The sequence below is a fragment of the Cryptomeria japonica genome, chromosome 3 (genome assembly GCF_030272615.1).
Source record: "Cryptomeria japonica chromosome 3, Sugi_1.0, whole genome shotgun sequence".
Taxonomy (NCBI): domain Eukaryota; kingdom Viridiplantae; phylum Streptophyta; class Pinopsida; order Cupressales; family Cupressaceae; genus Cryptomeria; species Cryptomeria japonica.
Window position 1 is genome coordinate 794445377 of NC_081407.1, and position 23988 is coordinate 794469364.

At 38.0% G+C, this 23988-nt stretch overlaps 1 protein-coding gene across 7 annotated transcripts in view; it reads left to right on the forward strand.

The window, feature by feature from the left end:
* LOC131075895 (translation factor GUF1 homolog, mitochondrial) overlaps positions 1-23988 on the forward strand; it is a 112029-nt gene that overhangs the window by 55365 nt on the left and 32676 nt on the right. For all 7 annotated transcript variants that reach the window (XR_009113279.1, XR_009113278.1, XM_058012836.1 and 4 more), the window contains 6 exons: positions 9816-9972; positions 10233-10287; positions 21690-21757; positions 21859-21963; positions 22193-22264; positions 22372-22485. Coding sequence is in view for 5 of the 7 variants with exons in the window: in XM_058012836.1 (XP_057868819.1) it covers positions 9816-9972; positions 10233-10287; positions 21690-21757; positions 21859-21963; positions 22193-22264; positions 22372-22485 (571 nt within the window). In the remaining 2 variants the exon portion in view is untranslated. The remainder of the gene's footprint in view (positions 1-9815; positions 9973-10232; positions 10288-21689; positions 21758-21858; positions 21964-22192; positions 22265-22371; positions 22486-23988) is intronic.

The window sequence follows — 23988 nt, forward strand, 5'->3', positions numbered from 1 at the left end:
GAAAAGGATGCCATCCACTAAGACATAGGGAATGGACTGCAACCTGAAATGTCTTCTTTTGGTCCTATCTAGACCTTGGGGATATCTACCTTCCTTTAAGAAGGTGGTCATGTTGCTCACCCAATGGAAAAAGTGTTGTTGCTAGATGGTTGATCCTCTTGTAACACAAGGGCCACCTCTGAAGGGGTTTCAAAAGATGAGACAAGCTATTCACATAGGTCCTTGCCTCTTGGAAGCTTGGTGATCTGGATTTTGATGTCGTATTCCATGACCTTGGTTATCTACCCAACCCTCGTCTCATTGATGTCCATGTTTAGAAGAAAATCCTTGACACTTGCATGTGGGACTAAGAGTTAGATCTTGTTGTTAGACAACATGTGTCTAAACTTCTTCCATGCTCTTACAACAATGATGACTTGCTTCTCTACATAGCTATACCTAAGATCATAATCCTTTAATCCCTCATTGAAGAAGGCAATAGGTTGCTCCAAGTTATCGTTGTTCAGTTGTGTTAGGATAGCTGAGATGCTAGATTCTCCTCCAAGGGTATAGAGGATAAATCCTTCTCATAGTTAGGATTGATAAGAGTAGGTGCCTGAGCAATTGCTTGCTTGATTTCTTCAAATCTGGCCTTTCCTTCGTTGGTCCAACTGAAGGCTAAGTTTTTTTTAGCATGGAGGTGAGGGGTTTTACCATGGTGGCAAGGTTGGGAATGAATCTCCTCATGAAGTTGATACTACCAAGGAAACTCTGTAATCCTTTTTTGTGACTAGGGAGTGGAAGAGAAAGAATAGGCTCTACCCGCTCTGGGTTGATGGCTAAGCCTTCCTTAGTTACAACGTGTCCCAACAATCTTCCTTGATCAGTAGCAAATACACATTTGCTTGGGTTCAAGGACACACCATATTCCCTGCATTTCATGAACACCTGCTCAAGATGATCAAAATGATCAGCTGTATGCTTTGAATAAATAGTTTTATCATCAAGGTATATAACCACAAACTTTGCTAATACACCATTGAAAGCCATGTCCATTGCCCTTTGAAAGGTGGCACCTACATTGGTTAGCCCATTAGGCATCTTACAATAAGCATAGGTACCCTACTTAGTAGTAAATGCAGTCTTGTATTGGTCTGACTCTTGGACCAAAATGATTGTAGCCTGAATACCTGTCCAAGAATGAAAATCTTTCTAAGCCACTGACCCTTTGTAGAATTTGTTCCATGGAGAAAAGGGGATAATGATTCTTAAAGGAGGCTCTATTGAGGTCCCTAAAGTCTACACATAGTCTGATTTCCCCACTCTTCTTTCTTATAGGGACAAGGTTAGCCACCCAAGAGGAATGTTTGATAGGGAAGATGATATTGGCTTCTATGAGTTTGGTTAATTCCTTCCTCATTAGTGGCTCAATTTTGGGGTTTATTAGCCTTTGCTTTTGTCTAATTGGTTTTGCATCCGGGTTTAGTTCTATAGTATGCTGGGTTAAGCTAGGGTCAAAACCTTGCTAGGTCCAAGCAACTATGTCATCATATTTTTGACAAAGCTTAACAAAGGCTTCTTGTTCGGTTGAGGAACATACCTTTCCCAAATTTAGTGATTTACCCTCGGTAACAACAATTGGCTTATAATCACCTTTCTATGCAGCCAGGTTTATCTCTTCCTCAGTCGATTATCTGAGTTGAATATGCCTTCCAATGTAACTAGACCTTTAGACAGCTTGTTGGATTTGAGTTGCATGATCTGATCTCCATATTTGTCTTGCAACATAGACTTATTTTGAGCAGAAAATTTTACTTCATTTTGCAAGAAATTGACTATCTGCTGATCACTTTCGAATACCTGCCAATTTGCTTGATTGTCTAGGACAGCAGGCCTTACAACCAGCCTGATTTGTCGTTCCTTCTTGCTTGTAACATGCGTTGGTATGTCAAGCTGAGCACCAACTGCTGCAAGCCTATCAACATGCTTATTCTGATTCCTAGGAACGTTCTGGATGTTGAAGGCTTCAAATCTTTCAATCAAGTCCCAAACCCTGTGTTTGTATGATTTGAGTAAGTTGTTCTTTGTTATTATTTGAGCTTTGATATGCTTAACAACTAACTCATTGTTCCCAAATACTTGCTAAGATCTGATCTTTCTTTTTTGTGCAAGTTGGAGACCTTGGATCAAGGCTTCATATGCAACCACATTGTTGGTGCAGCCAAAATGAAGCCTAAAAGAGAAGTAGTATTTCTCCTGCTTAGGAGAAACAAGCATTATACTAGCACATGCACTGATCTTGTTTTTTGAACCATCAAAAAACATGCTCCATAACCCCTCTAGATCTTCTTGTGTCTTGATGAGGTTAGGAATATGAGTATTCTCCTCATGAATGCAATAGGTGCCAAGCTAGGTCTCTTCAACTTCACTTAATGGATCAAATTGAAAAGCATTGGCCCATTCATCTAGTAAGCAATCAGGAACCTCCTTTAGAAGGGTAGTAGTTTCTTGGACAATACACTCCTCCCCCTCTTCACGCAAAGTGCAGTTCATGGGTTGGGGGTGTAGGGCTCAATGTGGTTTTGTGAAATGGGTTTTTCTTTTATGGTAACCTTGGTACCATACCTTGCTCGAAATAGCATGTGAGACCAATTTGAAGACAAGTATCCACCTATCTTTGTGGTGAAGTCTCTAGACAGACATATGGCAAAGAAGGCAGGGAGGTCTATGACTAATATGTCTTGTAAGATAGTGCAACCAAGCCATGTGTGCAAGGTTAACTTCAAATTTTTAACAACCCCTATTGTCTTAATAAAGTGCCATCTAGTTGGACAACCCCCTTAGTCATAGGTTCATATTCTATGCCAAGAAGATCAGCTACCTTCTTAGGCATGACTAAGCTACTAGCTCCTAAGTCTAACCTGCAATTGTGAACTAAGTTACCCCCTATGATTAAAGAGAGATAGAAGGGAGGTGGCTTACTGATTTTGCTTGAATCTTCTTTCTCCCTGGGTTGTACCAAACTGGTTGGAACTGTCCTCTTGTTGACCGTCGTCTTATCATTTGATTGGTTGATGTCCTTCAATGCCTCCTTCAACAAATCCCTTTGAGATGGGATGGAAAAGGCTTCCCACATAGTGACATTGAGGTTGGCCTTATTCATTTGGTCGACTATGTTAAAAGGAACGACAATTGTTTTTGAAGGCCCCTTTGTAGCAAGGTCTATCCTTGCTCTTGGGGTGACCTGAGGCTCTTGCCTCTTGCTTCCTTGAACAACATCCTGATTTGTATCCTAGACAACTCTCTTTTTTCTCCTTGTGTATTGTACCATAGCATCACCACTTGTCTGGTTTATACCACAAAATTTTGCTTCTTGCCAATTGACAAAAGTAGAATCTCCCTGTATATGAGCTTGATTGCCAACACTTGGCTGATTTGGATCATATTGCTGGCCGGAGGTGGTTGGCTCATTCTGCACTACTAGAGCCTGGACAAACTCTCCATTTTGGCATGCTCTTTGACTTTGTGGCTGATTGCATGGTTGACACCAATCGTGTTCTTGGGCGAGATTGTTTTGCATCAGAACTATTGCCTTTGAGTTACTTGCAGCTATAGGGTTCACACTATTCAAGGGCCTTGCATGATTCCATTGGTTTTGTCCTTGAAAAGGTGGCCTATTCTTTTGGTAATTCTGATTTTGTGCTTGATAAGGCCTGCTATGTTGAGCCTGTTGCCTCTTTAGTGTCACCAAGTCATTGCGAAAGTTCTGCAATAGAGTCTTGACCTCATGGAGCTCATTTGAGGATGAAGTGGATGTGGATGGCTGACATGTAGAGGTGATTGGAATAGGAGCCAAAGTGGGCTGTTGGGTAGGAACTTCTGGGAATAGAGGCATTGGCGGCCTTGGAGCTATCTTCCTAGCTTGTATTAAACAATTTTCTGCCCTTATGGCTATATCTTCCTAGCTTGACATAACTTCTCCCCTAATTCATCCCAATTGTGAATGGAGTTAGGTTGCAACCCCCTGTACCACTGCAAGGCTTTTCCTTTCAAGGATGTGGCCAAGAGTATGACATCAACATTATCCTCGGTGACATTATGGAGGGAGCAGTTGTTTGCAATGTCTTGAATGTGCTCTATGGAAGTAGTAGTTGTTTCACTAGTGAAATAGGGTATACTCTTTAATACAACCATTGGTATATCATTTCTTTGGGCTAAAATGAGAGGACTCCCCATTGAAGGCAACAAAAACCTGATTTCTAGCCATGTGAAATAATGGTCTATCGATATGAGTGGTGGGAGCCCTAGATTGCAATGGTAATGCAAATGGAGGGGTAGAACGAGACCTGGGTGATGGAGTGTTTACAACCTTAACATCCTTGATTGGTGACAATGAAGGTCTACCTCTCTGTCTTCTAGAACTTGAAAATAAAAGTTCTGAAAATTGGAAATTATCTCTAGAAGATGCCCTTGTATGAATTTGGTGCATGACTTCAACAAGAAGTCATGAACAAGAGACCGGATCTGTGAGCAAAGTCCCCAAGTGCTTGAATGATGATTGCCTCGAAAAGCTGAGTCGCTAAGAGAAGCATTGAATCCTTAGCATGAAGGTTGGAAGTCTGTGCCATCGGGCATGCCATAAACTGTTGTCACAAAAGTTTGCACCCTTGCCGAGCTATCAACTCAAGAACCTCGTGAAACATGGAAACAACCCCGAAGTGTGGGACCTTGCGCAAAGGGGTTGGATCTTTGGAGAAGGCTGGCTTCCTCAATCCAAGTGTAGGTTTTTGGCCAACTCAACACTCCAAATTCTACTTCTAAACCTATCCTAACAGCTTGCAGAAGAAAAGGGAAGAAGGAAATGCTAAAATGAAAGGAGGTGATGCACCAAGATAAGAGATGTTCCTCTCCCCACCTTGAAATGACACAAAGAATCAATGAAAATACCCTGGAGATGCGCAAGCTTCAGTTGCATGAATGATCCCAAACACATGTATGGAGGTTAGAATTTGATGAATGTCAAAGGGGAGAAGGTTTCCCACAACTCACACTCATAAGCAAGTTAACACAACATATACGTGAGAGAAAGCCACAAAACATACACTTATAATGAAGAGAGGCAAGAATGATGATTCTAATTCTTTCTCAGGTCAATGGCCAAACTTATAGTTGCAAAATGCAAGAAAATATACAAATCTTCAAGAGAAGTGAAAAAGTATAAAGTAGCTCAAGCCAACAGGGAGAGAACCCTTTACAATGAGGCTTAACAACCTATATATAGCAAACTGGTCGTAGAGAAAAGACCAATGGTCAAAGAGGGGAAGAAGTGCACGGATTTGACATGGTTGTGTGTGCAAGAAACCCTGCCATACTTTGAGATGGCAATCCCAAGAAGAAAAGACTAATGGGAGGTAGATTGCTTGACATTCCAAAGTCAGAGTGTACAAACATGACATGAAAGCCATCAAGTAACCATAAATAAGCATGGCCTTGGACTCCACTTGATGGCAATCCTAAAAGAACATGAAATGCGCCTTGTAGCTCCATAAATGAAAGTAGACAAGTTGCGGGAGTTGGTGGAGCATTAAGAGCCTTGAGTGTTGATCACACAATTTGGAAGTGTTGATGTCGCCAGAGGTCGGACGTTGAGCCTTCAGGAAAACATTGCAAGGGAGAGGAGGTGGGAACCTCAGAGTTCGAAGGGATGAGAGGGAGGAGAAAGGAAAGTCTGTGTTTCAGGGAGACGAGGAAGGGGTAGATCGGTTCTCCTAATCTCGAAATTCGGAAGGAAGGGAAATGCATAGTTTTGGGGTTCGAGGAGATGGGATACCTTTTCCCAAAAGGGAAGGGGTGGACCGGTTCTCGAATCTCGAAATTTGGAAGGAAGGGAAAGGCCGAGTTTCAAGGTTCGGGGAGATGGGAGACCTCTTCCCAAAAGGGAAGGGGTAGACCGGTTAAGGGAGTGGTAGAATGGTTCTCCAAATCTCGAAATCCAGAAGGAAGGGAAAGGCCGGGTTTCTTGGTTTGGGAAGATGTGATACCTCTTCCCACAAGGGGAGGGGTAGACCAATTCCACGAATCTTGAAATCCGTATGGAAGGGAAATGGTAGACCGGTTCCCCTTATCCCAAAATTCAGAAGGAAGGGAAAGGCTAGGTTTCAAGGTTCGAGGAGATAGTAGCTCTTCCCAAAAGGGGAGGGGTAGACCGGTTCCTCGAATCTTGAAATCTGGGAGGAAGGAAAAGGTTGGGTTTCGGGTTTTGGGGTTTGGGGAGATGAGATACCTCTTCCCAAAAGGGAAGGGGTAGATTGGTTTCCCGAATCTCGAAATTTGGAATTCCTAAGAAGGAAAAGGGAAGGAGAGAGGACCAACGGACTCCAAGGTGCGAAGGCAAGATGCAAGAGGAAAGGGGAAGGCTCGAAGCCCACCTCATGATGAAAGAACACTTGAGCATGTCATGATTCCATTGGTTTTGTGGTTGATCAACTGGGGCAGCGCTGGTCCATAAAACATATCTCTAATCGGTTTTCACTGATGGACCAAGGGTTTCATAGAATGACAACAGTTCCATTACCATTTATGCTTTTGATGGATGACCATAGCTCGTTTGTGGGCTCTAGTTGCTGCATAGGTAGGGAGGATATTGGCAATAGTTGCAAAATTTAGCTTTTCACCCGGTAAATACATTTCCTTCCCATTTCTCCCTTTTAACGAATGATTTCCTCTCTCTTGAGACCTAGATGGATGTCCCTAACCTGTTTGTGAGGTCTCATGGTGACGTAGGTGAGAAGGATGCAATTGAATGTTGTGGATTCTATATTTACACCTGTGGATTTTCAAAAATTTCTAAATTCAAATTATGTGCATATCTTGCGATCACGGTATTCTCTAAGAACACCTTACTTTTGATGGATTTCGCTCCATCTTCGTGCCTGCCCCTTGCTCTTATATTTTTGCATATATGTATGCCAGGGTAGTTGCAATGATTTCCACATCCCCCTTCCACTCACGTGTTCGACTTCTTCTCCTTCCTTTCTCTCCCTCTACCCTATTCACACGTTATTTTCCCCTTCATGTTTTTTTTTGCCTTTTTTTCTTTGCATTCAATACTCTCTTTCGCCTTTCTACCTTAGTGCCTATCAAAGCTCTCATATAAATGCATACAAGGAGAATGCTAGCAAAAGTTGTGGAATATGGCTTTACACTTGCACATTGCATTTGCTTAAAAATTTCTAAAGCCTTTTCAACAAATCCCTTTCATTCATATCCTGCAATCATGCATACCATCGTCCTTCTTGTAGGTAATTAATGCTGAGTGATGGATGCCATTCCTCCATTATGATGTGAAGGGTAGATTTCCCTCTCTGTCCTTACTAAGTGTCCATGCTTGTGCCTTACCTCCCCATCTCTTCTTCCTATTTCAGCAGACATGTAATTTATTTTTTTTGGAAGTATTTCCTAGATATTACATTAACGTCTAGAAGTGACCAAAGTAGGTGAATGGGACCCGAACATCCATTTATAATAGAAAAGTACTAGGGCGTAAAAGTTCCGGGTGCTGAAAAAGCAACTAAGAATCAAATCGCTAAAATGACAAGACAAAGAAAGCAAAGCTAAGGGACATAAACCCAAACCAAGTGAACCTTAAACTTTAGCCATAATATACCAAGCACAAATATAAAAAGGCATGTGAAGGAGCATATGTTTTCTTAAGATAAAACATAATTGTTCAGATGAATAAGGAGTTCTGATTTTTTTCTCATTGTAAATTTTTTTCATTGAGATGGAATATTTAAGATCATTGCACAACAAGTTTAGAGACATGGTGGTACACTCTGAGCCCTGTGTTTTCATCTAAATTCAATTATGGAAGGAACACAAAACGGCAAGTGACGAACCATAAAAGTTTCAAAACGGCATTCATAATGACAAGCATAAATAGTAAAAGCAAAATTTACAAAGAAAGCCTTATGTCAAGTATCAACATATCTAATTCTTGATGCAGATGCATGTCCTTATCATCTTTGTTTCTGGAAGCAAAGATAGGACCAGACATTTCCTTTGTACATGGGTTCCTCTTGTTGGCTTTAGCATCCAATCCATCATCGGAATGTCATCTTTTGGGAATGAGTTTGATGCATCAAGGGTTCTGATCTTTCATAGATACCCTAGCGCCTTTAATGAGGCCTCTCTGTATATTGATGTTATCCCCAACTGTGGAAGGGGTGCTTCTCCAATATTTAATTTATAATGTTAGAAATTTAGAAATTGTGAATCCTCCAATTTTTCAATTGCTGTGAGAGTTTTATTTCTATTTTTTGCTTATAGCTTGTTTTAAACTATGAAAGGATTCCAATGACAGCATTCTCCAAATAGATATTTCTTGAAAAATATTTTTGCCTGTATGTAGTCCAATCAACTCTTTGTTGGTGTTAAACTTCACTTCTTCTGAACGGTTTCTGGTTTGGTTTGGCTTTCTTATCTAGCCATAGCCATATTGAGCTTTTATGCTTATAATTGGACTGATGTTTTTCCTTTTCCCTGTTTGTAAAATGGATTAGGATATATTGATTCTTGATACTCAATATTTGTGATACTTGAAATGATATTGCATCAATTTGACCTCTTGTAGAGAGATAGTGAGGCGAATTCTCTTGTAGATCCCTGCTTCTGTCATGTTTCCATTACTAAGCTCTGTTTGACCATTCATCAGATGCCTTCACTTTATGTTTTTTATTTAAGATATATTCTCTGGGGAACCTGTCTCTGATTCCATCTCAGAGGGTGAGGATGCAGCTTTAGTCTTTGTTTACTTAGTATTTTGTATGTTGTTTGATGCTACACAAATATTTTTTGCATACTTTATGCTGCTATTAGTATTAAATGATTAAGCAGCAACAACCAAGCCAATAAATAGGCCCAAACTGTCTGTATTTGATTCTCTGCTTTGATGTGTTTAACAGCGGACCAAAATCAAGCTGGATCAGTATCATTTCTAAGTCCAATATCATATGTTCACATTTCTGCCTAATTTTACCCCTCTAGAAAATACTGGTTGTATCCTCTTCAGGTACCTATAATAAGTTTTCTGCTATACATTTATTGAATCATTTATCGTTTGTGTTTAGGCTAGTCCTTACAAGAGCTCCATAACACCTATATACATACTAAAGATTACTTCCTTTTTGCTGTCAGTTGCTTTGCATATATTTTCAAGCTGGTCTTTAGCACATATTGTGCTCTTCCAACCTATTAGAATGTTTAATCTTTTGATCATATTCTTTCGTTGCTCAATTCTTGGCTATTACTTTTATTTTCTGTGCCACTTCTTACTTTTCTTTTTGCTTCTTCTGTTTCCACTTTGAACTTTTCTGCTTTATCCTTTTTCCTTCATTCCCATCCAGTTCTTCTGTGTGATTATCTTATTCTTGCATTTCTTCACTGTGAGCTGTTTCCATCAAGTTCTTCCATCCTTTGTTCATAAATCATTCTCTATGGTAAATTGGTTGATAATTTTATGCAGCATGTTGGGAATATTAGTCAGATTTGATCAAGTTTTTTCATCTGTTATTCTTATATTCTTTTCTATGGTAAGTTGAATGACATAATTTAATGTAGCTTGTTGGAAATATTTGTCCGATTTGATCAAGTTCTCTTCCATCCTTTGTTATTACATTCTTCTCTAGAGCAATTTGAATGACATAATTTTATGCAGTGTGTTGGAAATATTAGTCAGTACAATATGTTTTTATTTGTTACATGTCTACAAAATATTATAATAGCTGGCAGTACTGTAATAATGTTTATTTTTATTAATTCAGCCTTTTGTTCTTAAGGTTTCAAACCAGCAAAGCATATGGTGTTTGCTGGTGTTTACCCTGCTGATGGATCAGATTTTGATGCTCTTAATGGAGCGATTGAAAAACTTACATGCAATGATGCTAGTGTCTCAGTTGCAAAGGAGAGCAGTGGAGCACTTGGTTTGGGCTTCAGGTCTGCTTCCCTTTGTAACAATTTTTTTCAATTTTATATATCTTTTCCATGTAATATCCTCTTTGGATGAATTACTTCTAAATATATCCACACCGAATGAAAAGGTCTCTGCAGAAAGAAGGGCAATTGAAAATTTGAAATACATAGTAGAAAGAAAAGGTCGTTATTCTATGTATTGGTATGGTTAATCGGATATATAAATAAATGGAAATGCATTTTATTGTTTTTCTAATTTATTTGAAATGGGGTTTTTCATTTAGATGTGGCTTCTTGGGACTTCTTCATATGGATGTGTTTCTTCAACGGCTTGAACAAGTATGGTCTCCTATATCTCTTTTGCTATTTCTTTTCATCAATTGTTTTTCTGCATACAAGTTCACAATTAGTTAGAATAATTCATCTAGTTTGATTTCTCACTGCTTCCTAGCTCTTGCTTATCATTGGCAACTGCTGAGTATAAATATTTAAATTCCATAGTTTTGCATCTAAATACCTTCAAGGGAGTGATCTGACTAAATTGGAGTTTGAAAATTAGTGAATAAACATTTTAATTTGACAAATCATTCGTCTTTGGTAAATTTCCTGTCTATTACAATTTTCTAATTTGTAGAATGACTTGAATCAATCCTCAAAAAATTGTCAGTTGCTATTCTAATGGAGGCCATATCTTGAGTTGCTGCTAGAGTATATGATAACAAATTCTTTTTGGATTCCAGATTGATGTATAGACATCGCCAATTCTACTTTGAAATTTCTATATATGTGGAGGAAGCAATTCCAAAATTTAATGCTTATGATGTTGTGAAATATCTCTAGAACTTGATACTTTTAACGTTGATGTGAAGACCATGATTGCTTTTATTGCAGCAACATGTTACTCTTGTTCTTTTGGGAAACTTTATTGAGCTAGGTTTGCTAGTAGTTGGACATATTATTTTGGCTCTGCTTATATGTTGTATCTGTATGAAATTTTTCATAGTGTCAAGTTGCAAACCAGAATTCGGTTGTTACTTGTTCATAAGTCAAATCTATGCCCTTGTTCCCTATACTTGTCATCATTAATTCAAACTTACATCTTCTAGGACTCATGAAATGTGTATCAGACAAGGTCATTCACCAAATTTGGATATGAGGAAAGGCGGTGAAGTCGTTGTCATGGATTTTCAGAGACATTTGAACTTAGGAAAAGGTAATTGAAGCCGAATATTAAGTATGGAAAAGATACACAAGTGGTCTAGAGTGTCCAAAGAAAGAGTGTCATACAAGGAAGTCAAAATCACTCAAAAGTGACGTCTAGGTTTGCCTTAGGAGGTCAAATAATGTGTTTTGAGTCAAAAATCATTTAATTGATAAAAGTACTTGCACGTTTAAATGTCAATGACAAATTAGATCGCTGAAGTGCCCTAAAAAACTCTTTTCAGTATAAGGCAAATGTCAATGAAGAATATAATGAAAAGATGACTTTTTGACTTTTTAAGTTATTAAAGTAATTATTTATTAGTTAATGGTCATTTATGTAATTTTGTTAGTTTTAGAATCTTTCTGTTTGTTTCAGTTTACGATTGTTTCTCTTATAGAAAACATCGTTTCTAAATTGTTATTTAAGGAGATCGAATCTCCTTTGGTAATTAATTAATACCTTACAATTTCATGGTATCAGAGCCAGTTATCTTTTTTGGCAGGATTTTTTTAAAAACAAAAATCTTGTGGTCATCCTGAAAAATGTTATTTTCAGAAGTTTTTTTGATTTTTTCAAAAACAAAATTGCTAGTTTCAAATCGTGGGAGCTAGTTTGTTGTGTTTCTGATCAAGGGTTCTAACACTTAACCGTTCGAAGATCACGAGTTTTCTTGATTTTAAATCACAGATATCTTCTTCCTCCCGCGTGGGTGCCCTTCGTGCGAGTCTTGGGTTTGTTTTCTTATGCGCGATCTCTGCACATCCACGACGAACTAAGGATTTTTCAGACGGGAAAGATTTTTCTAGGTGCCACATGAGTGTCTTCGAGTTGTGAGAATAGTATCCACACGATTATTGAAAATCATGCATTCTTTTTCTAAACGTGACAACTCTATTTCATTATTCGAGGGTTTTCTGGCTCATGGGTCTCTTGCAACCTATAGGTTTTTTGATTATTTTTGTCTAGATCTTGACCCAGAGTTTTTGATCCCAGTTTCAGCCAATGGCTAGGTTTTCTTGTGAATTTAGGTGTGTTATGCGAATTTCAAAGCTTCAAACTTAGGGTTTGTGCCGTATGCCTAGGGTTTTGTTGGCACATATCCCGAGGTGATCAACAAAAAAAGACTCCCCTTGATGTCTCTCTCCCTTCGCACTTCTCTCTTTCCCCTTGGCCCTCTTGCTTCTTCTCTCCTCTCCTCTTCCTTTCATTTGGTCCTTCCTTTTTTCAATCTTTGCTTTTTGGTAGCCTTCGTTTAAGTTGTTTCATTGCTTTGCTTCTTATCCTGTCTGGCGTAGGCGTTGGTTTGCCTTTTTTCTTTGTCTTTTTTGAGTATTTCGTTGTCTTCTTATCCTGTTTTTCTTTTTGTTCTTCTTTTGTTTGCCTTTTGATTGCGTTGTCTTTTTTGTTCTTGCTTTGTTTTTTTGTTCTTTTTTCTCATTTTAATCTTTCGCGTGTCCTCTTATTTTTCATTTCTTGGTTTATTTATTTATTTATTTTAATCTCTTATTTATTTCTTTTTAATCATGCTCATTTATTTTTTGATGTAAAATAATTTCCAATTTTTTTGGTTCTTTTTCTTTTTCTGTTTTCTTTATATTTGATTTTTATGGTTATTATTTTTGTTATCTTTATTATTTTTTTCTCATTCTTTCTCTTTTTTATTTTTTAATTAATTTTGTGTATTTTTAATTTTTATGTTGGTTTATCCTTATTCTCATTATTTTGTTTCTATTTCATTTTCTCTTTTTATTTTATATGTTTGGGTTTGTTATTAATTTTGTTATACTCATCTTTATTATCATTTTTTGTTTCTTATTCTTTTTCATCTCATTTTTATTTTATTTTATTCATTTTATTGTTTATTTTCTTTTATTATTATATTGCTCTGTGTGTGTGTGTGTGTGTGTGTGTGTGTGTGTGTGTGTGTGTGTGTGTGTGTGTATTTGACTTAGCAATGTCACCAAATTGGATTCATTTCATGGAATGAATATTTCTATTATGTTATCTTTAAATTTCTATTGAATGCTAAAGAATGATGGATTCATTTGGAAACTCTAAAACCAATGGGTGACCATCAATCATAGGTGCGTCGGTGAGCTGATTTGCAATGACTTGTCCTTTTATGTCACATTGGGAAATCGGTTATGTGTTGATCGGGGCTTGAAACCCGACCAACACAAGATATATGTTGGTTGGGTTTCAAACCTCGACAAATACGAGATAAACAATGTTTGGTGGTAAAGGGTGTTGTCCAAAATTTAGAACTTGGCCAACACAAAAGCCGTGTTGGTCATAATTTGAATCCCGACCAACAATATGTGCTTGGTAGTGTTGTGACCAAATCACACATCACCCCATTCCAAATGGGGACCCCCTACTTTTTTGGTCCTCATGGTCTTTTGGTTTTGGTTTTTGGGGTCTTTTTGCAACAATCCCTTTAGTCTTCCCGGTCTGCAAGTGTTTTGGTGAAATTTGATTAAGTCTGCAAGTTGTTTGAGTGAATTTGGCCAAGTCTAGAACCTGTTTTGCCTATTTTAGGCTTTTGCCCTTCAGACTTAGGTTTGAGGTCTTTTCGTTAGGGTTTTGGGAAATTTGAACGTTGCAATGAAGTCAAACCCTTCAAGGGAGCTACCAGTGAAATTTGAGCAGATTCTGAGTACTTACTATTTTTAGTAAGTTTCAGTGCGTCCTAGATTGGCCTAATTTTTGCCAAAAATCAAACTTACTATTTTTAGCAGTTTTTATTTTTTAGTAAGTTTCTATTTTTAGTAAGTGTCACCTTGTCCCGGTTTGCCCTAATTTGACATTTGGAAGTACTTATTATTTTTAGTAAGTCTATTTTTGGTAGGTCCATCTCATGCAGTGGTCAAGACATTGAGGGCAGAGCATTCTTGAAAATCCAAGTCTAAATCCAGAAAGTTGAAAAAGCAAACAAGTGGTAAAAGAAAACTGCTAAGTATGAAGTTCTTTTTGAAGTGGAAAAAGCATGAAAAATCATTCTAAGGCAGAGAAATCTACCGCATTCCAGAAATGGCACCCAAATCCAGATGATAACCAATAGTGGACAAGTGTAGAAGAAAATCCAAAAAATCCTTTACCATGGCAAAAATGTGCCCAAATCCGAAAAGGGGCGCCAAATGGAGGTCAAGGAGGAATTCCTTGAAACTTCAAAAAATCCTCCATCACGTGGTTTTAGTGCCCAACATAAGGATGGGGCGCTAGAGTAGGGTGAAGGAGGAATTTTCCTGCAAACATAAAATTCCTCCACCAAGCAAGAATTCCGTCCGTGGATAGTAGTTGGGCGGCAAAAGGACCTCAGGGAGGAATTTTCTTCCTTAGTCAAAATTCCTGCATCAATTGAAAATGCTGTCCAATTGGTGGTTAGGGCGCCAAACAAGTGTGAAGGAGGGATTTCCAAAGCAAAGTCAAAATCCTCCTCAAGGTGGAAAGTGCGCTCCAAGTTGGGCAACGACGCCAAAACATGGCGATGGAGGAATTTTCCTCCAAGTACAAAATTCCTCCTACATAGCTAATTTCCGCCCAAGCAAGTTCAAGGGCGCTAAAAAGGGGTAAGGGAGGAATTTTCTCCTCCAAGATAAAATCCTCCTCCTAGGCAAAATACCGCCCAAACATGAAGATGGGCGCCAAAATGATATAGAGGAGGAATTTCCTCTCAAAGACAAAATCCTCCACAACATGAGATTGACACCTAAGGACAAAATTGAGAAGGAAATTCAAAACAAAGGAAAAAGTCAAAATTCCTCTCTTAGGGATAGTTTTCGCCCAAGAAGAAGAAATTTCAAGAGTAACGTAAAAATTGACCAAGAGAGAGAATTTTCTCTCTGAAATTCCAAAGCTTAGAACAAAAAAAAATTCCTGAAAATAGGAAAAGTGATTGATTGATCAAAATTCTCCTTTAGAACAAGATGAACTCAAAAAACATGAAAAAATTCCTTCAAGATGAAAATTTCTCTCTACAAGAATTCTCTCTCCAAAAATCCAGACAAATAGGATTCCTGCCAAAGTGGATAAATTTGTCAAAATTCTTTCAAGGAAGGAAAATCTTTCAAAATATCCTTTTGAATCCAAAATGGAAAGATTTTCACAATCGGCAAGTTGGCGACATGCAAAGGGAATACTCCACATTTATGGCACATAACTTAAGAATTTATGGAAATCTCCATTTTGAACTCAACGTTGTCAAGGGAAACATGACGCATTTTAAATGCAACTGTTGAGTTTAACCTCTCGCCAACTAGCAACTTGTTAAGGAAATTCTATTTAAACGATGGATTGGATTTTATTTCTCTCGCAGGTTATTGGACAAATTTGAAGTTAGAGAGAGGTGGAGAAAAGTCAGAAGCGAAGAATTTATTTATTTCTAGGAAGTTGTTGTTCGCGGAGATTCTATTTTTTCCAAGTTTGGAATTCACACGTTGGAATTCCTTCACCATTTTATTAAATTCCTTATGATGATTTTAATGTTAATTTATTTTGTTTTGTAGGAATGGCGGAATCCAGCAAGGCTGCAAGCACTTCCCGAGGCACAAATCAAGAATGAGATGAAAGGATTCCTTCCAAAATCAAAGATTATTTCAAAGTGGAAAGAGATCAGTGGCGCCAACTTAGGGACTTTCCAGTTGGGAGAATTCTAGAACAAAATATTTGGAACAGTAGGACGTGCTCCATCAGCCACTTCTATCATGTTTGTCAAGAGTGGAATTGTTTCAGCTACCGGTTTCCCTCTAGCCGTCCAATGTTCGAAGCTGATTATGGAATCCGCGAAACACTACAATGTTGAGAGAAGAGCGATTTTGGCACCAAAGGACAAGCTCTTGGCCAACTTGACAGCTGAAGTAATTGGAGAGACATTTGGAATCCCGACATTCCAATCTATTACTTACAAGACCAAAGAGAGGGCGAGAATGATATGTGATGCTGGTGTGGAAAGATGTGTTGGAATAATTGACAAAGTTTGGATGCAAAAGTCAAAACCGCATGTTTCCAAGATGCCCAAGCAGATCACCAATTTTGACTTCAAGCAAGAGTATGTTGACCTCGTGATGATGTTGAGTAGAATTATGGGATGTCCACATGCCTTCATGTTCGAAACTTGGATGTTTTTCTTCACCAGTGAGGTAATGGAAGGCAGTGAAATAGTGGATTGGGCAAGATTGATCAGCCACTACTTGCATGATCGGTTGAAGAATTTGAAGTAGAAGCAGACTCAATCTTTTTATATGAGTTCATATGTTATCTATTCACTAACAATAATGGGCAAATTCAATGGCTTGCCTGGAAAGGGACCCATGGGATGTGGACCAAGTCAATTGAAGGTTCACAAGTGCTATCTGCAGTTGCACTTGTACGACACTACTTTCAAATTCAGTGGCTTGCCAGGAAAGGGACCCATGTGATGTGGACCAAGTCAATTGAAGGTTCACAAGTGCTATCTGCAGTTGCACTTGTACAACAGTACTTTCAAATTGGTAAACGACACCTTCACAATGCACATAACTAGGATGTTACAAGGTGGACTCCACACAAGGTTGCCATAGGAAGCTAGAAAGTTGATACAGAAGTTTGGAGCTTGGTACATTCAGTTTCCAAAGTTTACCTACATCTGAGTCCAAGGGTTTGCCTTTCAGCTGCATAAGCTACCGAGGTATCCAACGGACAAGATGGTATTGTTGGAGCTCACCAGGCAATTGACTGCCTATGACCAAATCCAGAAGAAGAAGAAGCTGCCAATTGAATTTCCTATTGTCTTAGGCGATTATGCAGAAATGTGTCTAACATTGGCAGCGGTTGAAAAGTCCGTAGAACTCTCATTTTATCACTTGACATCCCATACGGCCAGATCCTACTTTGATATGTAGAACAAAATCAGGATGGTTGCTGAAGTGAAACATGAGCATAAAATCCAGTTGGAGGATTACTGGGCAAATGCTAGGGATGATTTTGAAATTAGGAAAATGATGTTCTCTAGATTGTCCCTTGACATGATAAGTATTTGTGAGATTATTCAAGTGCCAGATCAAGTCAAGGAAGATGAGAACGTGGTTCAAACGGAATATGAAAATCTGAAGGATAGGCCTATTCAAGCTCCAGATTGGTTAGAGCCGGAAGTTGATGATTTGAATGTTTTAAGTAGGCCAATTATAAAATCCACAAGGCACTGGGTTGAACAACACATTGCGAAGTTAAAAGAAAGTGATGCTCGCCTAACCTACTAGCTAATGGGAGACCTGGATTCCCATAGTGAAGCAACGAAAGGGCCATCAATTGCCTAAGTTGGAGAAGTTCCACAAAAAGGAATAGAGCAAAGTAAAGAGAAGAATGTTCCTAAGAAGTCAAGAACAAAGAAGAGAAAAGAAGTTCAGCTGGAAGAGCCGCAGTAGAAAAGGCCAAGGGTGGAGGAAACACAATCATAGGAAAATGATAATACTGCACAGGCTCAAGATATTCTTGGCATTGGTGCCTCTCATAGACTTGTTCAGCCGGAAAATCAAGGGCAGGAATTTCCCCCCAATCCAGAATAGCAAGATCAGGATGGTTTCATAGAAACAATTCTTGGAGACTTGGAGGAAGTTTCACATGAACAAGTGCACATGGAGGTTCAGGATTAGTCAGCAATTGCTCCAGATTTGCTGAAGGAAAGGATGAGAAAGGAGCCAGAGGAAGAAATTGATCCTGCATAGGAGTTGGAAGAACTTCTAAGCAGAATAGACAAACCAACAGAAAAGAAGGCGGCTAGGAAGTTTTCCAAAATTACAAGAGATGAGATAGGATCCAAAACACTACATTTAGTTGCCCCCAGAGTGGAAAAGGACAAAAGTGAAATCACCCCTGACGAATATGAGATCAAAGAAGTCAATTTGGGGTGTGCTTCCACGACACAAGTGGTGGAAGATTTTGATGAATCTTCTTTGGCATTGAAAGAGAAAATGAAGAAGATGAAGGAAAAGAATAAAAGGCCGAAGAGCGAAAATAGGGCCTTGTGTGAATATGTTCGAAGCGTAAAGCATCCACTCAGAGAGGAAGATCCATTCTTTGTTCTTCCCCCTTTTCTTCCCAAAGAATCCATTGATGGCATTGAAGAAATAAGGAGAAGAGTTCAATATTCTAAGGAATGGGTGGAGGACGTCTTTGTTTTAGCTGGAAAATTCAGTGAAGACAACTCAATTTCAATGGAGAATTCATGCCATCGTGAGTAGGCTGGAGAGTGCACATAGTTTATGGGAAGATGTGCACATTTATCAGGATTTGACTATTCCGTGACTAAGAGCATTGATGAAAGTTCCTCGATAGACTTTGATTGATGGGAAGGTTGTCTAGGAGAACGATATTTATGACTTCCCAGGGTGGTTCTATGCCGTTTGCACTGGAAAGGAATTTTTTGAAAGATTTAGGATGGAGTCTACATTATTAAAAGACTTAGTTAGGACGATACAAGAAGTCTTCAACGTAGTTGAGACATTATTTGCTAGAATGTTGATTGAGGAGGAGCTGACAATTGACTTCCCGAAGGACAGATTGCACGAGTACTTCTTTGTGGAATCCTTTTCCAAGAGGCATTTGGAAAATGTTTCCGTGTTCTACAACACGATGCGAAGAACTCAAGAGTCGGCTGCAAGCTGGGAGAAAATTTTCTCCAAGTGCGAAGAGGATATTTCCTTGCAGGAATTCAAGACGGATTATCTACCGAGTGTCTCCGTAGGAGAATTGGAGGTTGTCATTACAAGATTCATTGCATTTGCCATTAATGAGTGAGATAATGGTCATCCTTTCTCTTTTGACCGCATGATGGCATAGTGGCGCATTCATTGCCGGAAACATTTGACCAAGGTGGCGGCTAAGTCATTGCATGACAACCATCATACTTAATGAAATAAATGAAGCATCTTTTGCATGTTGGGCAAATATGGATGTAGCGGAGCATTAATTGCATAGTGGCCGATCTTTGAGGTAGTGGTGCATTGATTGCACAATGGGGGAACTTTGCATAATGGTGCATTTATTGCATTATGGGCGCCATTTTTGGTAGAAAGTGTAATTAATTGATAATGGGTGTAGTGCATCATTAATGTAATTTCCCACTATGTGGTGTCATAAACTTGGAATCTTTGGTCAAACCCTAATTAGGGTTTGCATGTTGAATCTTAACCTTTGATCGATTTGTAATCTAGGCCGTCCATTTTCAAGCTGGAGGCCTATATAAGGGGGTCACCCCTTCATTGTAAGGGGGGAGAGTGTATGAAATTGCTGCGATAAGCTATTGAAGTAATAAATTGTGATACATTGTTCTTTGATGGTGTACACTTTTGTTATTTCTTAGCTTGCATGGTTTCACTTTCCTCACTTAGAGTAGATTTATTTCAAGCATTTAGATGAACAAGGTTGATTGCAATGTTTTAAGGTGAAGATCGCTTGCTCATACCTTTTGTTAATAGACGATTTTTATCAACAGTGCAAGGTTGGACTGAGCTATTTTATGTGTGTGCTTAATATAAATTGTTGGATGAGCATTGTTCTTTGATGGTGTTCATTAATAGTTTAAAATCCTTCGAACACAACCCCTGAAGATTGCACCCGCTTCGTGTAGTTGTCTTCAAGTGGCGAAGTGAAGTGTGGTTGATCTCATCCAAAGCATTGCCATCTATTGAGTTCTTAGCTTTAGAGTAGTTTTCTAAACCCTCTCCCTTTTACTTTTAGTATTATCCAATCGAAAAGTCCCAAAAAAGAGCCATTCATAGCCAAAACATTTACAAAAAATTTCCTTGAAAAATATAAATTTGTCCAAGTCTTCTTCAAAGTGTGCGTAAGTCCCCTTGGATTACCAACAACATCTACCACACGAGCCTACATCCACATAAAGTCGCTAGTACGTAGTTGGAACCTTGGAGTCATCGTATGATCTCCCTGTAATCTTGGCATACATTTGACTTTGATCAAGAGAGGATAGGGTAGCTGTTGGGAAACTTTATTTTGTGTTGGGCGTGGTCACAAAATGCACATCAACAGGTTGTAAAGATGGAGGAAAGGGCATGTTGGTTAGGACTTGGAATCCGACCAACATAGTACACACACACACACACACATATATATATTTCTTTCTGGCTTTTTACATTTTTCTTTTATTTATTTCATTTTGTTTTTCTTTAATTTTTATTTCGTTTTATTTTAAATTTTTGGTGCTTTTGATTTATTTTTCTTGTTTTCTATCTCTTCACTGTCTTTTGTGAGTTTTATTGTTTTCTTCTTTTTTATTGTTGACTTCGTATTGTTATATTTAGTTTCTATTTATTTGTTCCCTTCTTTTTCCTTGCTTAGTTCCTTTGATGGTTCTTTATTTCCTTGTTTTTATTTTAATTTTTCTTTTTTAATTTTCTTGTCTTGTCACCCATTCCTCCTTGGTCTTTGTGCTTCCTCCCTCCCTCTTTTTAGCCTTCCTGGTCTGCTTCTTGGCTATTTTTCAATTCTGCTTGCTCTCTATCATCCTGATGATGGATCATGGAGTGTGATCCAAAACGTTGATGCCAAAAAATTTCACACTATCTAATCCAGAAACAGCTGATTCTTAACATTATTCTCAACATTTGTAATACTAAAATGGGTATCAGATTAATCATTTGATTCTCTCTGTCTCTTTACTACAGCAGTTTTGTATTTGACAATTATATTTAAAGTTCTGAGTTTACACATTCTAATCATTAATTGTATGCCATAATGTGACAAGTGACAATACCATTCAACATTCAGCTCCTTTTAATAAAAATATTAATATATAAGTTTTTAATGACTGTCTGCTGGTCATCCCCAAAATCAGGGAAAATTTTTGCCGTCCCCAAAACCACACTCCATCCCTGAAACTTGGAGAAATACTGCTTTAATGATAAAAACCCTCGAATTTTAATGACAAACCTTGCCTTCTGTGTGCCAAAAACAAACCCTAGGATGTTAAATGAGACAGTTTATTCTCTTATTAGGTTGTATATTGAAATTTTTGTTTAAGTCAAGAAACTTAATGGTAAATTGTTAGTGGGGTGTATGATGTTTTACAAAACAGTTGCAGATCAGTTATTTTAAAGTGGAACTTCTCTTGTGATTATGAGATGGAACAACACAAGTTTTCGTAAAACTCAAATTGATACTAGGAAGAGAACATGTAGGCTTTCGATAATAAGTTATTTAATGTGATGATGGAATGCCATTGCATTATACCCTGTGTAAGCAGCAAGCTTATGTATGGATTGAGATGGATTCCTGAATTGTATTCTTCAAAAGAGGTTGAAAGCATTGAAATGACACAGCCAAATTCTTTTTTAACCCACCAGACAAATAATCCATCTGGTCCCTTGAGATGCGCATTTTCATATGGATGTTTTTGACAGATTCTATGTAGTAATATGTGGTCTCAGTTCTTCCCAATAAAATATTACTCTAAATTTACTCTGTAATGTCGACTTTGTTCCTTTCTGGATTTATAGTGACTTAGTGACTGTTTATTAAGCTAACAAGGTGCATTTTTATACAGGAGCATGGAGCAACAGTTATTACCACCACTCCCACAGTGCCCTATATATTTGAGTACTCTGATGGGAGGTATTGAAATCAAACATTTAGTTGGATGTAAATTTTTGTTTATAGAATTCACACAATTCAAATATTTCCCCTTCGATATCTGACTTTTAGCAATCCTTCAGTAAGGTGACCGTGCATAATCCTGCCTCTTTATCATCAAATCCTGGAAAAAATGTGGAAACATGCTGGGAACCAACAGTGATTGCAACTATAATTCTTCCCCGTGAGTAAGTGCTAAGCACTACATATTTTTCTTGTCATGTTGAAGTTTTGTTTTTCTTGCTGATGCAATGCTATGATTTATTTCTATGAGGACAACTTGTTTATGTTGTGCATTAGCTATGTCATTTGCGAGTGTAATGGTAAGAGCTATTTTGGTCTGTTAGTGCCTGTTTATTTTGTAATTAGCCATGTTCTTCAGCAAGTGTATTCATTAATTTGAGATAACGCCTTCAGATATGTGGGTGGTGTACTAAATCTATGCTCAGACAGAAGGGGCCAGCAGTTAGAACACTCATTCATTGACAGGTTTTCTATTTACTTAAAAACTATTTTGTGCTTATGATCTATCATTGAATTTCTTATTGATCTTTATATTGTGGATACGTTATCACTGCTTGTGCTGTTCTATGTAGTCAAAGGGCCTTATTGAAGTATCGGATGCCTTTAAGGGAAATTGTTGTGGATTTCTACAATGAACTGAAAAGTTTGACATCTGGCTATGCTTCATTTGATTATGAGGATGCTGAGTAAGTCCACCCATTTTCTCTGTATTCTGTTTACTCTATACAAGCGCTCATTTATATTTTTTGCTGTCTATTAATCAATGTGTATTATTTTATGAATTTTGCCTTAGGTTGTTAGTATGGCCTGTAATAAATTACTAATCACATTAAAATTTACTTTTCAGAGAATGCACAAAATAGCTATGTAGTTGTTAATTTTATGAAATGGCTTGTAAACTTGTAATAATTTGTTAAGTTTATTAAAATTTACTTTCAGAGAATGCAGGAAATACCTACGTGGTTGTTGTTTGTTAATTATAGAACATGGTATTCACCTTCTTGTTCTGGAATTAGTTTCTTGATCATTAAATTTTTGAACTCATTTTTTAGTCGATTGGAAAAGGTTTTAAATTGCTTCTTAATCCACGAGAGTGTCACTACAGGCATACAAATTTTTCATTCATAAGATCAATACCATAACCTGAAAGTTGCAACTGCCAACAAAGATCTGTAAAATAATCAAGTGACTTTATAGGCGAAGTGTAACACAGTTTATGAAACACATTATCTGGCGTATAGACACTAGGAGGAGGAAAAATGAAGCATTCTAGGCCACAGTGTGAGACTGCTGGTTTTGCTAGGCGATAGTTATGTAACTGCTGTGGCATCCACAGTTTCATACTGGAGTTGCTATTTCATTACTGCACATTGTAGCATTTTTGTTACTGTACAAAGTGGCAGTTTCATCACTGCACACCTAAGAATGTTTCAAATTTCATTCCAATTTGACTTCTGGCGATTCTTGATGGGTTTTTGGTTTGTACAAGCATAATAAATTTGGCATTTATTTGGATTCAATTGCAAGAATAGAAGGGATTGAAGTAGGGCTCCTTGAGGATGCATCCACTGGCTTGGCACCCCTGTTTCCTGCAGGGGATGTTTCAAAGACTCAAGGATGCTTAGGAAACACCTCTACCACCCTGTCCCTGATTAGTGCTGAAAAAGGGAACGTTTTTGACACCTCTCAAAAATGATTGGGTATGGCAAGGGATGTCTTGGCATCCCTCGATTGTCGTAGGGGTAGCTAGCCGTCCCCTATGGCCCAACAGCTAATTGAGCTGCATTTAAAAAAACACATTTTAAAATAAAAAAGTGATTTGCAGGTGCATAAGGACCCCTCTGCCCCCCAATCCCTTAAACAACATCTAAACCTAATTCATTTATCAAAACTACAAAAAAGAAAAAAACTCTCATTTTTCATTTGCAAACTTGTGTTAAAGAGCAGCGGTTGAAAGAGGAGAGAAAATCAGTTGAAATTGGAGGATAGGACATCAAATCCATTACGTTAGAGGTAAGTTATTCATTATACATTTGTTTTGCATTTTTTTGAAGTCAATACCTTCCACTTGAGCATACCCTTTGCAAACTAACCTTGCTTTATGCTGTATTATCTTGCCTTCTTTATTCATCTTATTCCTGTAGACCCACTTGGTACCTATGACATTCTTGTCTGCCGATCTAGGAACA